The sequence below is a fragment of the Brienomyrus brachyistius genome, chromosome 18 (assembly GCF_023856365.1).
Source record: "Brienomyrus brachyistius isolate T26 chromosome 18, BBRACH_0.4, whole genome shotgun sequence".
NCBI lineage: Eukaryota > Metazoa > Chordata > Actinopteri > Osteoglossiformes > Mormyridae > Brienomyrus > Brienomyrus brachyistius.
In genome coordinates, this window is record NC_064550.1 from 2,201,800 (window position 1) to 2,225,888 (window position 24,089).

At 37.8% G+C, this 24,089-nt stretch overlaps 1 protein-coding gene across 10 annotated transcripts in view; it reads left to right on the plus strand.

Annotated features, from left to right (window-relative positions):
- The window catches only part of arhgef9a (Cdc42 guanine nucleotide exchange factor (GEF) 9a), a 40,709-nt gene extending 16,929 nt beyond the window's left edge, over nt 1-23,780 (plus strand). For 4 of the 10 annotated variants that reach the window (XM_048983539.1, XM_048983540.1, XM_048983532.1 and 1 more), the window contains 5 exons: nt 5,230-5,359; nt 14,756-14,887; nt 15,823-16,066; nt 17,179-17,247; nt 22,731-23,780. In XM_048983539.1, the coding sequence (XP_048839496.1) occupies nt 5,230-5,359; nt 14,756-14,887; nt 15,823-16,066; nt 17,179-17,247; nt 22,731-22,903 (748 nt within the window). In that variant the 3' untranslated portion in view covers nt 22,904-23,780. Of the gene's footprint in view, nt 1-5,229; nt 5,360-14,755; nt 14,888-15,646; nt 15,734-15,822; nt 16,067-17,178; nt 17,271-17,505; nt 18,891-20,176 lie in introns of those variants that run through there. The other 6 variants (XR_007383422.1, XM_048983536.1, XM_048983537.1 and 3 more) reach the window with 6 other exon arrangements.
- Nucleotides 23,781-24,089: the final 309 nt, after the last annotated feature.

Below are 24,089 nucleotides of genomic sequence, written 5' to 3' on the forward strand. Positions count from 1 at the left end.
CGTGTTTATCTCTATAAAACTCCTACCCTACTTCACCATTAGATGTTTCTCCTTAGTGTCAATTATTGCCAAAATAGGGGTTATAGTGTAGGGGAAATAGACCCTTTTTCATTAACATGATAACTCAAAAGGTATTTATTGGATTTTTGCTCAAATTTTGAAGTGTGTGCCACAAACTGGAATGGATAAAATTTTGAGTGCGAGGCCTGCCTGTTTAATCTGCATCTTCCCGTTGTGCTCGCTGCATTTTACTCTGTCCCTGGTTTCACTTGCTTCCTCCCGGTGCTGCACACTCAGCCAGTCCCTTTCAGAGGTTCCATCCTCAGCAGTGACTCTGCTCTGTCTGAGCCCAGCTACTGCCTGCCCACAGCACACTGCCCTGGCTAGCGTGCTGCTCCCTGCTCCGATGTGGCTGTCTAGCTCCCGCTCCAAGTGGCTGCCATTGCTCAATCCTAAAGCCAGCTAACCGGCATCATCCCCCCCACGTTCGGCTGTATCCTCTACCTTTCATATAGTTTGTTTCTGGCTACTTAGGCTTTAGGCCAGTGGTTGTTCTCTCCATCTTTGCGGTAGTTATTTTCGTTATTAATCCTTGTGATCCCACACCTGCATCCTCCTTGCCATTTATATTACCGGTGTTACAGATAACACTTGGCAAGCACAGGGGAATACACTGACTAAATAGGTAAGCCTGACAGTACCCTCCTCCTGAAGCATGGAGAACAGCGTAAAGCTCTGCTACCTTGCGGGCGACCCCTTGGAGATGGCATGGACGGTTACTTCCTGGATTCTGCCTGCAGTCCCTGGATTAATGGCCTGTGGTAGCCTCGGAACAGGACAAAAAACTAGATGGTTGACAAGATGTGACCAACCACAGTGCATCACTGCCTAGTGGGAGCCCCTTTCTAGGTGGCACAAACCAGTTGGAACACATTTGGCGGCTGCCCAGGGTCCCCGGATTACCGGAGACTGAAGACAGTGCCAAGGTTGGTGACGAAACTGGGAAGATAGAGGACGGGGACAAGGACAGAACCTGGAGGACAGGGGTTGACGTTGAAAGGACTTCAGATGGGAACAGCAGTGCGCCTGTCTCCAGTCCTGTTGTCGCCGGCAATCCTGTCTCCATTCCTGTCTGCGGCAGCACATTTGTATTGTTGGTCTCTGGCTGTTCAGGGCAAAGCCTGATGGTTGTTTTACCTTTTTTGTTTTTGTTATTTTTGTTTTTAAAAACATCTTGATCCTCGTTGTCTTTTATACCACTGGTGTTACATGGAGACAGATCACACCAAAATTAAAGCAGCGTCGGATAATGACAGTAAAGACAAGAGTAGTTTCAAACACTTGTTCCCATTAGCATTATAACTCAAAAAGTATTTGACAGATCATTTTCAAACTTTATGAATGAAGATCTACACTTTAATTCATTTTGAAAAAAGCACTGTGTGACAGCAAAGGAAGGGAGGCTGTAGAAGACATTTGATCTTCTGAACAAAGTAATTCTAAAAGTATTGCACATAACTTTTATACATACATTGTATTGGTGAAGATCTGGAAATGATCAAAGTTTTCAGCCTTCATGGACATACTGTAAGGGTGAAGATCTGGACCTGATTAAATTTTAAGAAATCGCATCAAAACTGTTGAAGGTCTATATAGTGATAGCAAAGAGAAGGGCAGCTTCAGACATTTCATCTTGACAGCATGATAACTGAAAATAATTTGTCAGATCTTTTCAGTTTAATTTTTTTTTCAGTCTAGGGGTGTGAGATGATTTTCTCACTATTCTACAGCATAGTTTATATGTACCCCCCCCCCCCCCAAAAAAAAAAAAAAAAAAAAACCTAGCATATTTTATTGGTTACAATCTGGTATCCTGAACAGGCACAGATCTGGCAAACCTGATTACACTGAGACAAGGCACACAAAGTTGGTCTTTTAATAAAGTTTTTTGGAGAGGTGGGGACAGTGTAGGATACTCTTGGGTGGTATTACAGTAATATTTTCTGTATTCATTCTGTGAAATTTGTGAGGGAATCCCCTGCTCATCTAAATTCAGCATAGCTAGCTCTGCTTTTGAAACTACTGCCAAAACACTGTATACTGTGGTATATTGTACAGATGGTGTGATGGTATGAAACATTCTGTACTGCCCAAGCCTCCTGGGGGTGAGCTAGAGATACAGGTTGGGAGGCATGGGAAAAGTAAGGATTAGACACAGGAGAGAAGGCTGATGAGGCCAGCTAGGCAATATATAGATGTAATTTTTTTGTCAGCTTCATTGCCATTTCTATGCATGCTCTTAATAGTGTGAGTTAATGTCTAGTGTCATAATCTATTTTTTAATAAATATATAAATTCATTTACAGTGCTAGTATAACAACTTTTTGTTATAATTTTGTCCTCTTGAGGCAATCAATTTTTGGCCTCTAAATGTAATTTGAAACAACACAACTGGCAAATCGCAAAGGCTGCAATTTGGGGTTTGCATCATACAGCAAGTCTGACCCAGGGTTTAAAACTGTCAGAAGAAGAGTTTAATAAATTCATGGCATCCTCCATGTGTAATAGTCATTCTCGCCAATCGGAAGTGCCATGCTCCTCACATGCTGGTCGTTCTCACCAATCAGAAGTGCCATGCTCCTCACATGCTGGTCGTGCTCACCAATCAGAAGTGCCATGCTCCTCACATGCTGGTCATTCTCACCAATCAGAAGTGCCATGCTCCTCACATGCTGGTCATGCTCACCAATCAGAAGTGCCATGCTCCTCACATGCTGGTCATTCTCACCAATCAGAAGTGCCATGCTCCTCACATGCCGGTCATGCTCACCAATCAGAAGTGCTATGCTCCTCACATGCCAGTCATGCTCACCAATCAGAAGTGGCCCAAGGCATCTGTATATATTCCCAAAACAAGAAACACGTGAAGCCCAAGGAAAATGTTATATTCATGGTGCGAAAAAATATTGATTCCTGTTTAGCTACTTTTTTCATGGTGGTCAGAGATTGTTTACAGAAAGATCCTGTTATATGGGGTCCAAGCAGCATTGTATTTTCTACTACTGGAATTGTTTTATTACTTTTCTTAACACAGTCACAGCTCTTGTGATAAGTGTTTTATGTTTGATTATTCTCTGCTAATTTAACCCTTGCATATATGGGACATTCAGGAAACACAATCACTTAACTAAGGGTAAAAAAGGGTAAAAAAAAAAAAGCCTGGTGGTGCCCCGATCCTGCAGCTGAATCAGCTTTAGGAGACAGTCCTGGTGCTTCTTGGACTTTCTTGGGAGCCCTGAAGCCTTCTTCACAACAATTGAACCTCTCTCCTTGAAGTTCTTGATGATCCGATTAATGGTTGATTTAGGTACAATTTTACTAGCAGCAATAGCCTTGCCTGTGACATCATTTTTGTGCAAAGCAGTGATGACTGCACATGTGTCCTTGCAGGTAACCATGGTTAACAGAGGAAAATCACTAATTTCAAGCACCATCTTCCTTTTAAAGCATCCAGTCTGCTATTCAAACTCAATCAGCATGACAGAGTGATCTCCAGCCTTGTCCTCGTCAGCACTCTCACCTGTGTTAATGAGAGAATCACTGAAATGATGTCAGAAGGTCCTTTTGTGGCAGGGCTGAAATGCAGTGAAAATGGGATTTTTCATTTTCATGGCAAAGAGGGACTTTGCAATTAATTGCAATTCATCTGATCACTCTTCAGAACCTTCTGGAGTTCATGCAGATCTCCATCATAAAAACTGAAGCAGCAGACTTTGTGACAATTTATATTTGTATCGTTCTCAAAACTGTTGGCCACGGCTTTAGACCAGCTAATATTTTGATTGAATCTTGTGGTAATGCAGTGCAATATGTTTTAAACACTGAATATTGAGCAGAACCTTTTTAAAAAAATTAGATTGCAAATCAAATCTCAATCTCAATATCTCTCAGAAAAATGATGATTAGGCATTTTCTACAAATTGTTCGGCTCCAGTTACCACAAATTTGCCTTACACATTTTTTCTTGTAGACACTTTTCAAACCAAAGACACATTCATTAGTAGAGCAACTATTTAGTCATGGGCTGTATTGCGTGACATGGCATTTGGTGGTTTTTCCTTTTGCTGAAGCTATATCTTGGAGACTTCCCCTCCACAACTGGCAAAATTTATCGCCAAGATTTCAAAATACTGAAATAGCACTGCTTTTAAAAATGCCAAAATACCATATACTGTGGTGTAATGTCTAGATATGAAAAATTAGATATCGCCTAAGCCTACTACTCTTAAATAATTTGGTTATAATAATCCATTATAGGCCACTGTTCAAGTATAGGTACATAGGAATTTGTTTCTTTGCCTACACCATCATGCTCTACATAGCTTGGGGGTCACAGCACAGGGTCAAGCGTCATGCAGCACCCCTGGAGCCTGGGGTTAAGGGCTTTACTCAAGGGCCCAGGTACATGTGACCTTCCAATCACAGGCACAGAGAGCTGCTCACCACCCCCATGCATGCATGCAAGGCACCATCACAAGTCACCATCTTTAATTCGAAAATAGTCCATTGCTAAGACTATAAACCCACCTCTAGTTTGAAATCGCCTACTGTTATTACTGTTTTTATGTACGAATATTTAACCAGAAGTATAGTAACCATGGTATAACTGTTTATAATGCATGGCTGTGGAGGCAAAAAAATTATATATAATATATATTCAGCCATTATTTTATTAATTTAGCTTTAGGTACCTCTTGGTGTTCCGTTGCATTATGGGTAAACACTCAGCATATTTAGTTTTTACTAATTTTTAAAACCAGACTTGTGTACCATCTTGTTTAGGCAGGTATGAATGGACTAGAAATGCATTACATCAGTAAATCATTTTTGTATTTAATCACTGAACACAGATCCTGGTTTTGGTCTTTAGCCCAAAGGACTGTTGTTGTTTGCGTGATTCGTACCAGTTTCTTTGCTTTTATATTTTCCATTAAGTAAATAAAAGATTATAATTGGGCATTGATTTACTGCTGTGATTCGCCTGGCCGGCACCACATGTGTGGTTATATAAAATTAATCAACACCCTTCAGATTCAAGAATTCGAGAGTGGATGAGAATAAATGTGTTTTATAGCAAAATGGCTGCTTAGAAAAAAAAGGATAATTCTCTATGTTAAAATGTGACACCACACTTGAATGACTCAAACTCTCCCTGTGTGTCTCTTGCAGTGACTTCCGTTATGTTGCCGCAGCTCTGGCTGTCATGAGGAATGTCACTCAGCAGATAAACGAGCGCAGGAGACGACTGGAGAACATTGACAAGATCGCTCAGTGGCAGGCTTCTGTTTTGGAATGGGAGGTAGGGAGATATATCCAGCAGCGGGCTTGTCAAGCACTAACAGCAGAATTATTTTTACTTTTATTCCAGCTTTATGTTTAAAATGTCATACTTTGTGTTATGCAAGTTTAAGTTATGCCTTTTTGTATACAATGGAAGTTATGTTAATTAATGATGTCAATGACATCTCTTGCTGGAATTAAATCAAATTGGAACATATGAAATTAGTTAACTTGAGATGTGAGATGACTGGTGTTTATAAGGTGAACTGTGACTAAAAATGTCATAAGGTGTTGACTAGAAACTGCCTTAGAAAAATTTTACATCTTGCTTGTATCATTAAATTATTATTTTGCATTACTGCAGAAAAAAAAGATTGAGAACCCCTCTGGGTTACCCAGATTTCTTCAAAAATAGCTCATATAACATGATATGATGAGAGGAAAGACACAAATAACATTCTACATTGCTATATCTTAGTTAAACAAAAGGCTTAAACAATCAACGTCACTGAGAGAAAAGGTATGTGAACCTGTTGGATCGCGACCTCTTGAAAAAGGTGCAGGTTTGACCCATCCTGCTATATTTAATCTATTTTGTTTAGCTTCAGAACAGAATTCTGAATAAGTCCTGTATGTACCAATTAAATGAGAGTTCAGAGAGCCCCAGAAAATGAGTTTCTGGAAAACATCAAAATGGATTATTAAAACATTGGGCATCCCTCACTACCCAGTCGCACAGTTTGTTTAAAAATGGAAGAAATTCAGCACCTTTGCTGCCGGTTCTAGGAATGGGTGTCCTAACAAGAGCAATGTAAGGACATTTCATTCTCCGGTGAATAAGAACCTAAGGAAGACAGCTAAACATCTGCAGACGTCTTTTGCACTTGATATTGTCTATGCTCAGGAATCTGCTGTAAGAAAATGTTAAATAATAGTGGCGTTCATGGAGGTTTTCCAAGAAGGGAGCCATTGCCCTTCAAGAAAAATAGATTAATAAAAAAATTTTAAATACTGCTGCCTGTCGTCATGCTTTAAAAGACGACTTGGATCCACGGCAGTACTCCTTTAGCATAGTACTGTGGCCAGATGAGACGGAAATTAAATACGCAATTTTAAATTTGGAATAAACAAGATACTGCATTCCAAAAGTGAATCGTGGTGGAGGTATAATGGTGTGGGGCTGCTATGCTGCCTTGAGGCCTGGATGGCATGCAATCATCGAGGAACAGACGTATTCCAAGTTCTACCAGGCAATCCTACAGCAGTTTTTCAGGACATGTTTCTGTTATCCGTGATATAAAATGCAAGAAGAAGTTGACACTGTTAAACTCCTGTAACATAAGAACGATCCAGAACACTGGAGTAAATTAAACAATAGAATTCAGAGTCTTGATCTCAGTCCTACTGAAATGCAATGGTGTGATTGGAAGTAAGCTATTCGACCAAGTCAACCACAAAATATACAGCTGGTCAGCAGCTGTGGAAAGAGAGGCTGTTCTCAATAAAGGAGGTTCAACTACTTGCTAAACGGATGGGTCACATATTTTCTCAGTCAGTTACCTTTATTATTATAACCATTTGTTCAAGGAAGGTATGCCAGCGTAAAATTGTGTGTAGTATGTTTTTAGAATAGTATTAAATACCGTTTTGATTTTTTTTTTGTTAAATAAATATTTTAGAATCATATATAAACATATAATTATCTTATACCTTGAAAATATACAGTTAGTTTTTTTGGGTCAAAAGATGATTTAACCCCCTTTGAGTAAAAGAAAACATATGGGTAATCTCTTTGAAGATCAAAATAGATACTGGCTTGGATTTATGACTCAAATTTTAATGAGCATTTTTGCCAACAGCATCTTTCATGTCTTGTTAGATCCTTGCCACATAACCCCCTCCCTAGTTTGTGTCTAATTAAAATGTAGGACCATATGGTAAATTTACTGGCCAAGACTGAACTATCATGGTTTCACTGTGATAAATAAAAAGTATACGAAATTTACAACAGGCATACTTCTAACAATCTAACGCAAACTTAATTTAAACAGCACATTTTCCATTAAACTATATATAAACTAGAATATATAAACTGTATAGATTTATCAAGTACAAGGAATCATTATTGACATTAAATTTTATATCAATTCCTCTAAAATGGCACAAAATACTTGTTTCACGCTGAAACATAAAATATAGTGATAGAGTGAGCAAGAAATTTTGCCTAAACTTACTTATAGGTTTTAATAATGACTAGTAGTCCAATCGTTAGATTTTCTAGTTAACTAGATACGCTGACCAAGAAGGAATCTGCAATTCCTGGCACCTTTAAATATTAAAACAAAGAATGTAATTATACTCATATTTAACTATAGAATTATTAATGAACGCTGTGCTTTGTGGCAGATTTAAACCTGTCTAGGGTTTCCCCTGTTTTCTGTTCCATAGTATTTTGTCTCATTCCAACCCTGTGTTGAATAAACAATTTTTAAAAATGGATGAACTGATAGATTATTAATTAATGCACTCCATTTGTTTGTTTTTTTTGTTTTTTTTTTTTAAAGATCCAATTACATATTTAACTAAATATTTAATCAAATAAGTCTTAGATGTTTTCTCAGATTTTTTTTACCATTTCGGTACCAGACATTCTTATTATCTATTTCACATAAATTAGCGTACATTTTATGTCATGTGAAGCACTTAAAATGACCTCTGTGTTTGACAAGGTGCTACGTAAATAAACTTGCCTTGCTCAAAATGCCACTGGAAAATAACATTATCTGTTTTGGCTTCATAATATGTACTATATTGCTAAAAGTATTGGGACTTTATATACACATTGCCTTTATATACACATGAAATTGAATGACATCCCATTCTTAATATATAGGCTTTAATATGGAGTTGGCCCACCCATTGCAGCTATAACAGCTTCAAGGTGTTTATGGGAATTTTTGACTATTCATCCCGGAGAGTATGTGTGAGGCCAGTCACTGATGTTGGACCCAACCATGTCTTTATGGACCTTGCTTTGTGCACTGGGGCTCAGTCATGCTGAAACAGAAAAGCCTCTTCCCCAAACTCTTCCCACAAAGTTGGAAGCATCCAGTTGTACAAAATGTCTCGTTGAAGCCTTAAGCGTTCCCTTCACTGGAACTAAGGGACCAAACCCAACCTCTGAAAAGCAATCTCATACCATTATCCCTTCTCCAACAAACTTTACATTTGACACAATGCAGTCTGGTAAGTAACATTCTCCTGGCATTTGCCAAACTCAGATTCATCTATCAGACTGCCAGACAGAGGACGGTGATTCGTAATTGCACAGAACACCTGAATTTAATGATTAAGAGGTATGTCCCAATACTTTTGTCCATATAGTGTTTCTCCCAGCTGGCTTTGGAAAATCTGCAGATTCCCCATAATGCTATAGTATGGCACTTGTATGAGTGAATGGTGTGTGAATGTGCCCTGTGATGGATTGGTGCCCCAGCCTGGGTTATTCCCTGCCTTGCACCCATAGCCTCCAGGACCCCCTGCGACCCTGAATAGAATAAGCAGTTACAGAAAATGGATGGATGGATGGAGCTACAGTGTGTGGCTGTAATTTAACCTGCATGGCATGCTAGTCCTGTGCAGGGCGCACAAACAAAATCACAATGAGGATACATATATTTTGACTGAGGGAAGAAATCAGCCCCCACCATTTTTGGCCTTAATGCAGAATGTTGTATCTAGTAAAAATGAAACATAGTGCATTACCTACAGGGCAATATTCCTCCTCTAAAATATGGTGGATGCTTTGTTTATGGGGGTATTTTTGCCTTGTTTCTTTCCATTAGATTACATTAGAGTGATTCAACGTTATTGTCATTGCACTAAGTATAAGTACTGGCTAATGAAATGCAAAATACCATCTAAAAAGTTCAAAAAAGTGCAAAAGTTCTACAAGCATCAGTATGATATACACATGTGATAAATAAATTGCAAAAATGTACATCTACACAATGGTATATATGGTGTGGTATAAGTTGAGTATAGGCAGTCCCCAGGTTACAAATGAGATCCATCCCCTAAGTCTGTCTTTAAGTAGAATTTGTAGGTAAGTCATAATAATAATAGAGTACAGAATATTAATAATAGTAATAATCCATTATTAATAAAAGTAACTACATATGGTATTGTACTGTATTGTATGAGCATTACAATGAAGGCGTTATTACGAATCATTGTGTTTAATCCAAATTTTTTATATAATACATTTTATGGCAATTTGTTCGTAAGTACGAGTTGTCTTTTAGTCTTACAATCCTAACGACTACCTGTATATACAGCATGTTTGATTGCAGTAAAGAAGAATGACAGTTCTGTAAAGCATATGGTTTAGATGGTCTCCATTGATACATCCCTTCCACTGGAGGTCCTTATACCACACTGCGATACATGTGGCCAAGGAACTCCCGGTGGTGAACCAGTAAAAGCTGGTCAGGATTGGAGGTTCCGCATTTTTCTTCAGTCTCTTCAGGAAGTAAAGGTGCAGGTGTGCCTTTCAGATGCTGATATAATCCAGTACGGAGGATGTGCGTAGTTCAATGTCTGTATGGGAGGTTGAGGTGCCCTCTGTGGCAAATGCCCTTTTGTCTATGTGTTCAAACATGCAGAATGGAATGAGCACCTACTGGCCAGATTTTACTAATCGTCACTGATGGACTTTGTACTATGTAAACATCTGCAATATTAGTATAAATGTGATCCAAAGTATTGTCTCCTCTGGTGGGGAAGGAGACATTCTTTTGGAATTTAGAGAGTACATTTCGCAAGTTGTTTTGCAAGTTCGAAGCTATGATAAAGACTCTATCTGGATGTGCATTCTATTGTTCGCTAATAGCTATGTGAAGCTCTGTCATGGCTAGCCTAGCATTAGTGTCCGGCAGTATATCCATTGCAGGCGCAGCAACTGCACCTGTTGTAAACTCCCTTGGCAGATAAAAGGGCCTACATTTTATCATCGTGTATTCCAGATAAACAGAACTGTGTCTCCCAGTAACACTACACTCTGTCCATAGCTGTTTGGTCGGATCTGAAGACGCTGAGTTTGTGCAGCTCAACAACACTGTTATTGTATATTGTTGTTTAGCCTCGTTTCCATGACAATTACGATATTGCATTCCGTAAACCTTCTCTGTGATGTAGTCTGGATTTGAAGCTCATCCATTTTGCTGGCCAAAGACCGTGCTATGAAGATGCTTGGAAGAGATACACCGCAGGGGATCAGCACTATCTTAACACTTAGGTTTCCCCATCTCCCTCACCTTGGTTTACAATTTCTGAGCCAGCATTGGTATCTCTGCATTGGAAGAGCTGTTCAGATTTTGCAAGTTAGTGATTACTTACCTAGCAGTTTCAAATCTTTTTATGCAGTACAATCTTGCACAAACTACATACACCTGACATTAGACACTGACGCACAGAGAAACTCCAGGAGGACATCGGTAGGATATCACAACCCATATTTGCAGGAAACCCCACGACACCATAGAGAGAATATGTAAACTCAACACGTGCATGTATCCAAACCACAGTTGCAGAGGTGTGAGGCAACAGTGCTAACCACTGCGCCATCATGCCACTCTACATGAATATTAACAAGGAAAAATGTTTATGGCTAATAGTCTCACCAATCTTCCTTTATTTCTAGCAATAGTGAAAGCTTTCTATGATGCAAATGAAGATCAGTGTTGACAGAAAATGGTGTTGTATAAATAAAGCAGTTCTGTTTTTTACATTTTGAATATAGATTAACTTAATATTTAGTCTAAGCTATTCAGCATCAGAAGGGATTCTTGCATCAGCATGCCTTTTCTTATGAAGTCATTTAGGTGCACCCTGGTGTCCGGCCCTGGTAGTACATCTTTGTACTATTAACTTACACATGGAAGTGTAACATCCATCCATCCATCCATCCATCCATCCATCCTTTTTCTATACCTGCTTGTCCTTTGCAGGCTAATGGAGGACCGGAATCTAACCTGGAAGCTACAGGTGCAAGGTTGGGAATAACCCAGGATGGGGTCTGGGCCAGAAGTCCAACAATTTATCATAACAGTATTTCATGAAACTTGTTTTTTTGTTAAGCTGCAGCAAAGGAAGATGACACAAAATAATATTTGGATATATGAATATGAAATAGCTCCATACGTTTTATGTTAGTTAATTGGTTGCTTAATAAATAATGGTTATTTAAAAAATATCCTCCCAACTCTTTTAAAAATGATAATGTGGTAGCTTTCTCATTAAACCTTATTTAGGGTTATTCACTTGTGTAAATTGGCATTTTGTAGTACAAAATGCCACCTATCCCATTTTGCTCTCCTATGAGACCCACACATAGTTTGAGACTGAAGCTTGGGGTTGGAGTGCAGTCAGCTCCCAGAGCATTTTGGAGTTGAGGCCCTTGTTTATGGGTCTGTCAGTGAAGTGACTCCTCTGCTGAGTATGGGAATTGAAGTGGTGACCATCCCATCACAAAGTCCTAACCCACAGAGCCACACACCACCTTAAAGCCTTATTTAGCAAAAGTCATAAACTAGGAAATTCACATTAATAATCTCCTCGTACACAAAAGTAACCTTTACAAGACTCAAATTCCCCATTTCTCTATCAGCTATTAAGAGAGCAGGTCAGCATCTTGAAACTGCAGGTGATATTGCTAGCAGTAAAGGACCATGAAGACCTAAAACCACTTCATGCAGGGAAGACCACTGTTTGACATTTATGCCTTTGAATGACAGGGGGGAGAAAAGTCTGTGTAAAGTGTCAGAAGAATGTATTAGCTCAAGGAAAATGACTTTAGCTAGATGGATGATTACAAGTAGGGTATCTCTTGCTGGTTTGGCATCTTGAAGATGTGTTAAAAGGGCGATGCTGTCTGAGAAAAGCGTCAAGGACAGAATGCAGTTTTTGGCAGAACACAGAAAATTTGACGCAAAGCAGTGATGGCCATAGGTGGCAGCCTCTTTGAACGTGTTCCAATCTGGGGATTTGAAACAGTCCTGTAGAGCTGAAGCAGCTCCTTCTGGCCAGACTGTTGCTGGACTCTTTTAGCAGTGGAGTGTATGCTGACATAAGCAGTACTGAGATGTGGTCTGAGAGGCTGAGCTGGTGGCTGGGTCCAGTTTGTTCTCTGCTGTGGTCAGAAAGTCTATGTACTGCAAAAATTTTGGTAGAATGGCTTCCAGGTCAGCTGAAGAAAACTATAGCTACAACGAAAAAGCCTTTGAGATGGTTAGTCTGGAGTTCACCGAAGATTTGGTAGAGAATGCACAGAGCTGCCTTAGCATTACTGCCTGGTGAGATATAAACAGCCATTATGATTACAGCTGTAATTTCCCATGACAGGTAGAAAGGATAGTAGTTTACCATTAGCAGCTTGACTATCAGTAAGCCGTGACTTGTGAGTATTGCAGCGTTTATGCCCAGTTGCTTATTATTTGATGCACAAATCAACTCTGTGAATCTTGCAGGATGCTGAAGCATCTCTGTTGGTGCAGAAGGCAGCCAGCCATATTAGAGATGTTGTAATGGAACCATGTTTCGATAAAAATAAAAATTCAACAGTCCCTCATCTCATGATGGGTTGTCTGCTGAAGTCTAAATCAGTCTAGTGTGTTGTCCAGGGAGTGAACATTCGATATGAAGAGGGACGGGGTAGCTGGCAAGGTCCATTGGTGCAGTAGTCTGTTGGGGGGGCATCTTTAATTTATTGCCTTTCCGTTTCCATCCATACCGTTTGGACAACTGCAAACAGCTCCGTGCTGTTCTGTCCTGGTGTCTGCAGCTAGCTATTGAGATATGTCCTCCTTTGGCACGCTGAGCTGGTGATTTGAGCCTTATTTTTGGATGTCTAGAACTTCTTGCAGTCATATGCATGTTTCTGGGTGGTTATGATGTGCATGTCAACGAGTTCTAATGAAAAATGTATCAAATATTTTAACAATACACCTATAGAATTCTTTTCTGGGCCTGGGGTGGCCTCTGCAGCACCATATTGGTATCTCATTTGTCCTCACAGACATTTTCAGCATTTTGCTGAAGCATGCAGTTGACCCCACATCCTTGAAGGCCACCACCGTCATACCTGTACTGAATGAGTCAACTGGCTCCCACCACAACGACTGTCTCCCACACTATTCATGATGAAGTGCTTTGAACAATTAGTGTTACATAAAAAGTCATGAGGTACATGAAAACTACACTCCCAGCCTTACTTGACCTTCTCCAGTTTATCTGTCATCCCAACTGGTCCACCGATGCCGTATTTTTGGCTCTAAACCTGGCCATTCCACACCAGAACAAGATGGACTTCTACATAGGAATGCAGTTCATTCATTTCAGTTCAATGGCATCATTTTTCAAAAACTTTCTGCTATAAAATTGGTTGGAACTTTGCACGGACAACTGCCAGGTCCACCAGAGTAAGACCAAGTTGCACTGCGAAATATTGTGCATTATTACAAAGATTTCAGGAAATAAATTTACTACCATAGAATCCATAGTGTTTGCTCACATCAATCCAGCTCCTGGCTCTGTGGTCATATTTAGTTTAGGCAGAAACACAAATAACCGAAACAATAAATGAAATGAAATCGAAAATTAAGCTCAAAATAGCAAATTCAGAGCTCCAAAAAAATAAACCGTGTGCACTTTTTAGGGATCATGTGAGCTTGATTTAGTATTTCGAGGGAATAACAAACTAAATGGTCCCTGTGATTTAGTATATCGTGCCCACAGGGAAAAAAATCCATCCGTGGCCCCTCCAGGGCACACATCCAGACCGAAATACAACTGAATCCGGACCGTGCGATCACTTAGAGCCTCTTCACCCAGTGTTAGATCTTTGGGTTGACAGTTGTCACGCCTTCCTTTGGGTTGCCCCCCATCTACCACCGCAGTTTTGAGTGAGGTAACTTTTATATAAATCAAATGCAATACAATTAGTAATTAAGTTTCACATGAGTTCTCCTGACTTAAGCATGTCACAAATACCCTCCCGAGCTCAGAGGACTATGTAGGCTACCTCTCTAGTAAATAATGGCGTGTTCCACTTTAGTTCCCGTCCTTCCCTTCAGCAATAAAATATATATATATATATATATATATATATATATATATATATATATATATATATATATATATATTATAATAATATGCAATATTTAATTTTAAAAATACCAGTATGGCTGATAATATTGAGTAAATTCTAATAGCAATATGATAAATCATTCGTATATACTGCACCTGCACACCTGAAAGAATATTTTCATTCTAATCTCTTGCCACCCCATTTTCTAGATCCTATGTTGGTTAAAACTATGATGATGATTTCATGACTCCAGCTCTTGTTGTTCTGTAGGGGGATGACATTCTGGACAGAAGCTCTGAGCTGGTTTATACCGGGGAGATGTCCTGGGTTTACCAACCCTATGGGAGGAGTCAGCAGAGAGTTTTCTTTCTCTTCGATCATCAGATGGTTCTCTGCAAAAAGGTATGCCTTTGGGGAATTAAACAATCGATCTGTGACATGTGGATAACAGTAGGATATGAATACCCTTCTTGTATTTATCTACTCCTGAGATGGCAGATGTATGGCTGCCTCTAAATGTAGGAAACTCTTAAAATACCAACTGCTAGATCATCACCATCCCACAGTGACAATGTCCCTTAAAAAGGTAGGCCGTTTCAGTATGTTCCCTGCCATTATTTCTTGAAATTATTAATCCGCATTTATTTATTTATTTATTTATTATGCACTATTACTAGAGTGGTTATGTATAATAAATTATAAAGCATAACAAAAATTGAGTTGTTAAACTTAATTTTTCTGATATATCCTCAATTTCAAGACAACATACTGGCTTAGGAACAGACAAAACATAGAATTCCAGGCTCACAGGCCTAAGGATGTAGAGATTTAATTAACTTTGATGGAGCTATTGGCTGAAAACTAGCATTTTTCGTGTTATACCAGTTGCTGAGGGATACTGTGCTACTATATAAGGACTGAAGCTTGTATTTTGAAAAATCTAGGTATATAATTCCTTCCCATTTATGAACAATATAATGTACTTCAATAATCAACGAGACATTCCTTTTGTCTGTTGTTTAGATTTTGGCAAACAACATGGAATAAAAATAGTGCATTTACATTTTTGTATTACATGTATTCCATAAGTAAAAAAATAGTAGAAGAACAACATGAAGTCCCCTAGTAATTTATACATTTAAATTATGCAAATTTATTCAGCCAACAGTTAATCAAAGCTAATTAAGTGGACAGCATGGACAAAAACTTACCCCTTCAAGCTACAAGGCTGCAGTAAGAGATCTGAAGGTAACATTGAATATTTTTTTAAATCGGCATATTTGTGAGTCACCATATTTTGGGTCAGTTATTAACACATTTGGTTCAATTTTCCTCAGGACTTGATACGCAGAGATGTCCTTTACTACAAAGGTCGCATCGATATGGACAGGTATGAAGTGATCGACACAGAAGATGGCAGGGATGATGACTTCAACGTTAGCGTTAAAAATGCCTTCAAGTTGCGCAACAAGGACACTGAGGAAAGCCACATCTTCCATGCCAAAAAGCTGGAAGAGAAGATTCGATGGCTCAGAGCTTTCCAAGAGGAGCGAAAAATGGTCCAAGAAGATGAAAAAATAGGCAAGTATGTTTGAGCAGTATCAGATGCATTGTGAGTTATTGATGTGAAAGTGATTTTTCATTGTTTTTCAGATTATCTTGAGAGAATACTATACTGTTTAATGGTAAAATCAATCTTTTTTATTGATAACCCTATGGTTCAATGGACAGTTATGAATAACTGTGGGTAATACTGTGGGTAAAATTATGGGTTATAATGTTAAGACAATTATATTTGATTAACAAGACCATAGAAACTGAGTTCTGACCAAATTTTAGCCATATAATCATAGTTACCTTTAGATAAAAGTCATCACCTTTTAATGAACAAACTAATTTTTCAGATGAAAATGCTATTTAATTAGTGTATTTGTTACACAATGGATGTAGCATCACTGTAATAAACTTAGTTGGGGTCCAGGAGCGAGATCCGCTGGGGACGTGAGCAGAGGGCAAGCCAAATGTAAATCAAAGTCAGGGAACCACAGGCAGGTAGACAGTAACACAAAGGAAGTCGGAATCAGAAAAAAATAGATGAATGCTCAGTAAGGAGAAACTCACAATACCTTGCAATAAGACATTGAACAATGATGGCATTTAAGATACACGGAAATAGTAAATGTGAGATTAATTAACTGGTTCTCTGTGGAATCTGTGAACTGGATTCTTGATCTGGAGGCTGTTGTCATGACCACTATCCACTTCCGAACTAGTTCAGTACCCCTGCTATAGCATTTACATAAAATTATTTCTTGATGCTCGTCACCAGCCTGTGACCTGGGTGACCCATCAGGAATTTTCTCGCTTTTCCCGATTAACCACTCCAGCATTGGTGTTGGCTAAAGGATAGATTTCTCTCACCTTGAAATGCTTATTTTGTATAAATCCTGTGACCAAGAATATGCACTGCAATCTAGGAATGTGTGAAACTGTAGCCTTAAAGCCAGATTATTGCAAATGTAATTAACTGGTGAAGGACAGGAAATAGCTGAAAAATTATTTTATTGTTACTTTTTTCTTAACCAAAGTGATGTTGGTCTACTTGTTATTTTAATATAAACATTTAAATTAGGAAAATAAAGCAAGCTGGGACTGCAATTTTGAGCAAGCATCTTTATTTGGTTGTTTTACAGGTTTTGAAATTTCGGAATATCAAAAGCAACAAGCCGCCATGACAGTGCGAAAAGTAGCTAAACAGAAAGGTGAGGCAACAAAGAGATACCAGGTGATCCCCAGTACTTTTCTTCTTTGGCATTATTTCAGATCTTGTCACCCAGTCTCTTAATTGCTGTTTTGGACTGTGTCTTCACTGTTCTGCATTTTATTTAAATAATTTCCAAGTTAGACATAGTTCAGCAACCACAGCAATTTATTGGGGAATTTAGTACAGCAAAGATTCTTCAGTTTCTCATTAGAAATTAATAGATATCTACTAATAATGTTACCATTCTTATTTTCAGACAGTGTGGAATACAGCTTTGGCCAAAGATATTGGGCAAATCTCTGCAATTTTTTTCATATTATGCACTAATCCTTTCACAAAAATGCTGATGTTGTTTTGGTGATAATATGTTTTTCCTTTATGTGCAATGGAACAGCACACACACACAAACAAACAACTGGCAAAAAGGGTAAATCTGATCTTATTTCACACAGAACGTCATAAATGAATGAAGCTGTAAGCCATAATTGAATTTCAAGCAGGTGGTGGTACTTTAGTTTTTATTTAGACCTGTAACAGTTTATGGGTTCTAGCAATTTGACTGCAACCTATTGACATAGAGAATAGTTGATCCAATATGTGTTTTACATATCTGTGTGTACCACACCGAGCATAGAGAAAATATGGAAAAGTAGAGAAGTGCCTAAGGAGGGATGAAACAAAAACATACAATGCATGGACAACTGCAAAGCTACAGGACCATCTCTGGAGATCTTCACATTACTGTGTCTACTGTATTCGACATTATCAAGAAGTTTAAGGTCTGTGGTACTGTAGCCAACCTCCATGGACGTGGATGGCAGCAAAAAAAACTCATTGCAGCAAAGTATTGCCCATATGGTAGAAAGAGAACCTTAATCTGCCAACAGATCCCAAGCTGACCTTCAGACAAAAGATACATGTACAAAACAGTACATGACATCATGAAGTCTGAAGAGTACAAAGACATTTTGGAGCACAATGTAGGACCCAGCATCAGAAAGTTTGGTCTCTCTTGATCTGTTGAAGGTTCTTCTGCAGGACAAAGACTTGCAGCGCACTTCAAAAAGCACCCAGAGATGGTTTGAAACTAAGCACTGCCTATTTTGAAGTGGCCTACAGTGAGTCCTGATCTAAAATCCCCTAGAACACCTCTGAAAAGATCAAGAAGTAAATCTGGGAGGCCTGGAGCAGCATGCAAAAGAAGAGAGTAGAGAGGTGCAAGAAAGCCATTTATGGCTAGAAGAAATTCTGGCTTGCATTTATTCTTTCCAAAGTCTGTGCTACCAAATATTAGGTCTAGGGTGCTAATAATTTTGGCATAATATTTTTTGGAGTTCTGTGTGAAATACGATTCGATTTGGCTTTCCCAGATTTTTTGTGTTCTAATTCAAATGAAGATGAATATGGTGATTTCAATATTTTTTTGGATTACATGAAAAACTCCAGTGTCATTAATATTTTTGGCAATAACTGCATGTATTCCAGGATACCAATATAGACAGTGGCGTATGTGACACCAGTACAGACTCTGCAATGCAGGGGGGGGGGGGGGCATCACACGGAGCAGAGTCCTGGTCAGATTTATATGTAATGTGTACTCCAGAATTATCAACATATCTGTGTACTGCAAAGCAACTGACTTTAAATGCCCACTGAATATAGCAATTACTCTAAAAGATAAGATCTCGCCATCCAGCCAAGTCTTTATGCAATACTTTCATGAATGAATGTAAGCAGGGATGGACATAACTGGTACGCAAGTACGCATTCACCTTTAAAAGTGATACGTGCGGCAATCGATTGTTGTAACAGCGTGAATGGTTACGTATTTATGTGCATTTCCGCTGATATGACAAGAAATGAATTTTGACCTTTATATGCTAATTCGTACTTAATTTGTATAGAGGTTAAAATGCACGGTAATTTTTATCATATCGGCAAAAATGCACATAAAATGCGCTATTACATGAATCAATTGCCGCACGTAGCGCTTTAAAAGGTGGCCGCATACTTGCGTACCAGTTATGTCAATCCCTGAATATAATCCTTAATAACAGAAGTATAGAAACAATCAAGATAGAATATCAAAATGGAGCACTGAAAAATCAAGCTAAAGAGAAGAAAGTGCAAAATCGATTAAAATAACATTACTCTTCTCACCATTTATCATTGCAGACTGTAGCGGTATGTAAGTGTTCTATTTCGGCATGGCTAGCATACTATTGAAGAAAAGAAAATCTGTAGGCTAGTCTCAGAGATCAACTCAAATGTATGTTTTACTAGCTAGTCAACCAATCCATCCAGCCTTGCCTTAGTGTTAATTTGAACACTCCCAGTTTTCCATCCTGCGGTCCCTCTAGTCGTTAATGTTAGCTGCAGTGCTAATGGTACAGTTTTGGTATTTGGTAGCTTTGGGGCATTACGTTCAGCTAATGGTCACACAATTCCTTAATACTGATACCATTATCTATGTTGGTTTGCATGTTACTCAGATTGCAGTATTGGCATCACTGGTTCCACTGGTCCCATACGCCACTGTAGATAGGTGATCCTTTCATATTGGACAGCTGAGTAATATTGGTAGTATGTTCAGTTGTTTTTAAAATGAAATGACAACTGCAATACAGTGCCTTCCAAAGTTGTAGAACAGCACTGAAACAGCAATGAAAAGACCAAGCCCTTGAATTTACTTAACCAATAATGGGTACAATGCCATTATGTAGTTGATTGTAAAATAACTATTCAGACTTGTTACTGGTTGTGATTTTTTTATTTTTTTTGTTATTTGTTTGTGTCCATATCTCAGTATATTATTTATTTATACAAATGTATATACTTTCAGTAATAATTTCTTTTAATCAAATAGATTGTAGTAATCACTTTTGCACATGGGCAACTCAAGATGAAGTATTTTTTTGAATTTTCAGATTCATTTATAGATATCATCTTGAGAAAGATGGACATTTTTTATGGACATGGTATGAAAAAGATAAAGGTATATTAATTTACCATGAGAGTATTATATATAGTGGGGGTCGCCCATCAATACTTCAGTCATGACATCAGGGAAACATTGGATTTGTGAAAAATCAACATCAAATGTAGAAGCAAATAATAATACTAGTAATAATTTGGCACATTTAGCATCACTTTGATCATCATATATTCTGAATGGATTGAGTGGAGGAGCAATGAATTTGAACTATTTTAAATAGTATTTTGTGTCCATTGAACCTGTTTGATAAAATACAGAAAATGCTAAACAAATATAATAATATACTCACTATTTGTTTATTAGTCCATGACATTAGAATAGGTAACAATGAAACTGAATATTCAAATTATTCAAATTCACTTTAACCTATGAAAATTGTACACCTATGTATCTTTTAAAACTGAGTTTCATGACTGTCTACGTAAAGGAAGCAATTTCAAGCAAAACTTAACTCCCCTTCATTCTATAGTGCCTACAACACGTATCTTTTTAAATGATTTACATAATGTTTTTATTAGTCTTCTTGTGTTCAATTTCAATAATGCCTATTAAGTTCAGGTAATGTAAATTGCTCTGCAAAAAATTCAAACACTCTTGAAGTCTGAGCTTGGGGAAAACAAAACATTGTCCCATCAGCATGGCTGCAGAATTTGTATTTTATTACCATTTCAAAAGTATCAAGTGCTCCAAAAATGTGAGTGATATTGCACAATATCTTTGTGATTCTTTTGTCCTTTAGTTTAAAGAAATGCAGTTACTTTTAATAGAAGCTTATTGTTTACACACACAGTTTAGATAACTAATTATGACTGGGAATTGGGGGATAGTGCAAAAGCATTAGTTCAGTTGGGCTGTCTGTAGATTGATGAAAACATTGCAGTGGTAACTGATCAACTTCAAAATCAAAAAAACAGGCCGACGTCTTTTTTGTGATACGCTAAGTAGTATGTTTTATGGATGTTTTACCTAGTTCCACTGGAATGCGATCTCGTTTTCTGGGGTCCTACTCGTCTTAGAGTAGTTAGATAATTAGATAACCAGTTGTTAAAAATGAATAAATAGAAAATCCATGCCTGAATATTGAGGAAATTAAAATATCCCTGCCCTTATGTCATTTTACAACATGCCAAAAGGAGATAACGAACAGTTTCATATTTTTTACGTGTGCTGTGATCAGATTGGGCAGAATTGTTTTCTCTGTTAATAATTTCTAATATGTGGATTTACATATCGCAGATAAATTTCTTCTCTATCTAGACTCCCTTTACATTTTTTAATTTGTTTAGCTAAAACCTTAAACATATTTCTATTAATACATATTAATACATGTTCATCTTGAAGCAATTTTTGCAAACAATAATGGAATGATTGGCGGCCCCTGTTGTAGACAGTAAATTACCCTGCTTATAAAACTTTGCTTAATCAAGATGCCATGGCAGCTGTTGTTTAGTCTGAGAAATTCATTCTCCACACAGAGACACACTCAAGTACATTAGGTATCTACAGCTTTGTTGGGACTCTCCAGTCATTTCTATGGGCATAGCCTTATTCTCAACTATGGCAACCTTAACCCCTACTATAGCCCTTAACCTTAACCACAAGTAAGTAACCTTAGCCACAAGTAAGTAACCTTAACCATAAGTAACCAAAACAGATACAAGACTTTTGGCATTTTTTTTTTTTTTTTAATCTAATTCTAATATTTTTATAAAATGGAGTGTCCCATTGCTGAAAAAACATCTGCTCAAGGTCAAAACAACAGGCTTACATCACGTCATGGGGACATTAGGGACACCTAGGCTTGGCTTCTCAGACCCCTGTTATTCTCAATTTCCCCTGATACCTGACGTAGCATGTGGGAAATCTTATCATGCAAATAATGTCATCAGTTTCATATATTAAACGCTGAGTTGAACAAAACTGGAAAGTAACTTAAATTTATGTAGGCGCAATACGTGTACAGTATGAGTAAATGTGTACAGTTTTGTTACAATTTTAAATATAAATTTAGTGGAAGTTACGACAAATGCTAACCCTCAAAAACTTCTGAATAATATACTTTTAAGATGCCATGGCACCTTTTAGACTTTTTGGTTAATAGTGTACATAGTTCACTTTTGTGATTATTTTTTAAGTAATAATCCAGAAGTGAATGCAGAAAAGCGTCAAGAAACACACAGAATATTTTATGTAATGATCCTTTACCACTGAAGCATTGCTTTTTCCTCTGTGCCCTGCAACACTGAAGGTGTCTACTGACATACGATACTAAGTATTGTAATCAAAATTTGCCTAAATGCTTATTTGTCTGTTTCTTTGACGATTTTCCACCATATACAGTATATATACATATATGGAAACACCATATATATATATGGGTGCATATATGCATACATTTAAATTAGTAATAACAGCGTTCTTTTTGGTCTTTTTCTGGCTCTGTCTCTTTTTCTACACGTCTGCTTCTTTTCCTTCTTCAAATCCAGGTGTAAGTCAAAGCAGACCAACGCCTCCTTTTTATGCCTCACCTGTGAACACCATGGATCCAGGACAGTACGTGGTACCAGGCAGCTTGGCACAATCAGAAATTTTTGAAATCAATGATTTCAAAAGGAGCCCATCTCCCTTCTGGCAAAAGTTAACGCCATTCAAAAAATAGAAATCAAGAAGTCTAACATCAGATATTTTATAAGAACTACCTGAATTTACGAGAATGTGCTACGAGTTCAAGGGGATCACCTAAACAAGGACCAAAGCTATTTGGATTGATGGAGATTTGTAAAAATATGACTGATTTGTGACTGTACTATTGAATTTCTGGCTACGTAGTGTGAATTACTGGTACTACAGCTGCTATTTATATCAAAGTATATCCCTGGAATCTTTTAGAATCTTAACCAAAACACCTATGTTGTTTTTTGTGAGACTGTTTTTGTGAAAATTGTACCCTATGGACATTGGAAACAAAAACACTTCAGCATTATTTTCATATTTAACAATTGTCAGATCCCTCTTGTAAGATAAAAACGCACTAATCGATTAAATGATTGTGCCATTTTGGTTCTGCACTTTAGCCCACTGTGAAAATTCTGGACATTTTTGTTGCTCCTGTTTCTCTTGCTTCTGTCTTTGTCATTATTTGTGAAGGCTGGTTCTGGAAAATCAAAGTTTATATTGGTATTATTTCAGGCTTATTTATTTGTTTGTTCGTTTGTTTTGCAAAAATTTTTGCTGTTTCCATGATTACTGCATGAACAGCTTCACATACAGTTATAACATGTACAATTTATTTTTTTTTTTCTGTCAAAAAACACCAGTTATAGTAAAATCCTATTTTATTACAGGTATATTTAATCGAGATGACAGGGTATTTTACAGGAGTATGACATTTGTGACTTTTATGCAAGTTGTTTTGAAGTTTCAGCTCAAGTTAAAAATGTATTTTTTTGAGATTGAATTACTTACCTGTATGTGCCAGCAATATTGGTTCTATGTTATTGGCTTTTCAAAAAGTATTAAATTCTGCTACCATGAAATTTCCAATTTACCTAATTGTTTTCATTTGCTCAGCAGGCACTTTAATCCAAAGAGAAATCTACAGCTTGCATTGTTAGGCCTAGCTTTAAATCGGTTCAGGTAAGGTACCTTAATTGCCAGGTCTCTCTTAGACTTAGAACTGTAGCCTTTCAATAGCTTTTGCAATTCTGCCTGCCACTTAACTACAGTAGATGGTTCTACAAAATTCATGAAGCAATTATCGCAGTAAAGAGGCCTGAGGTTTCCTTCTGCTGCTTACATCAATTTATTTTGTTGTTTTTTGAAGGATTTGTTGATAAGTAGTATCA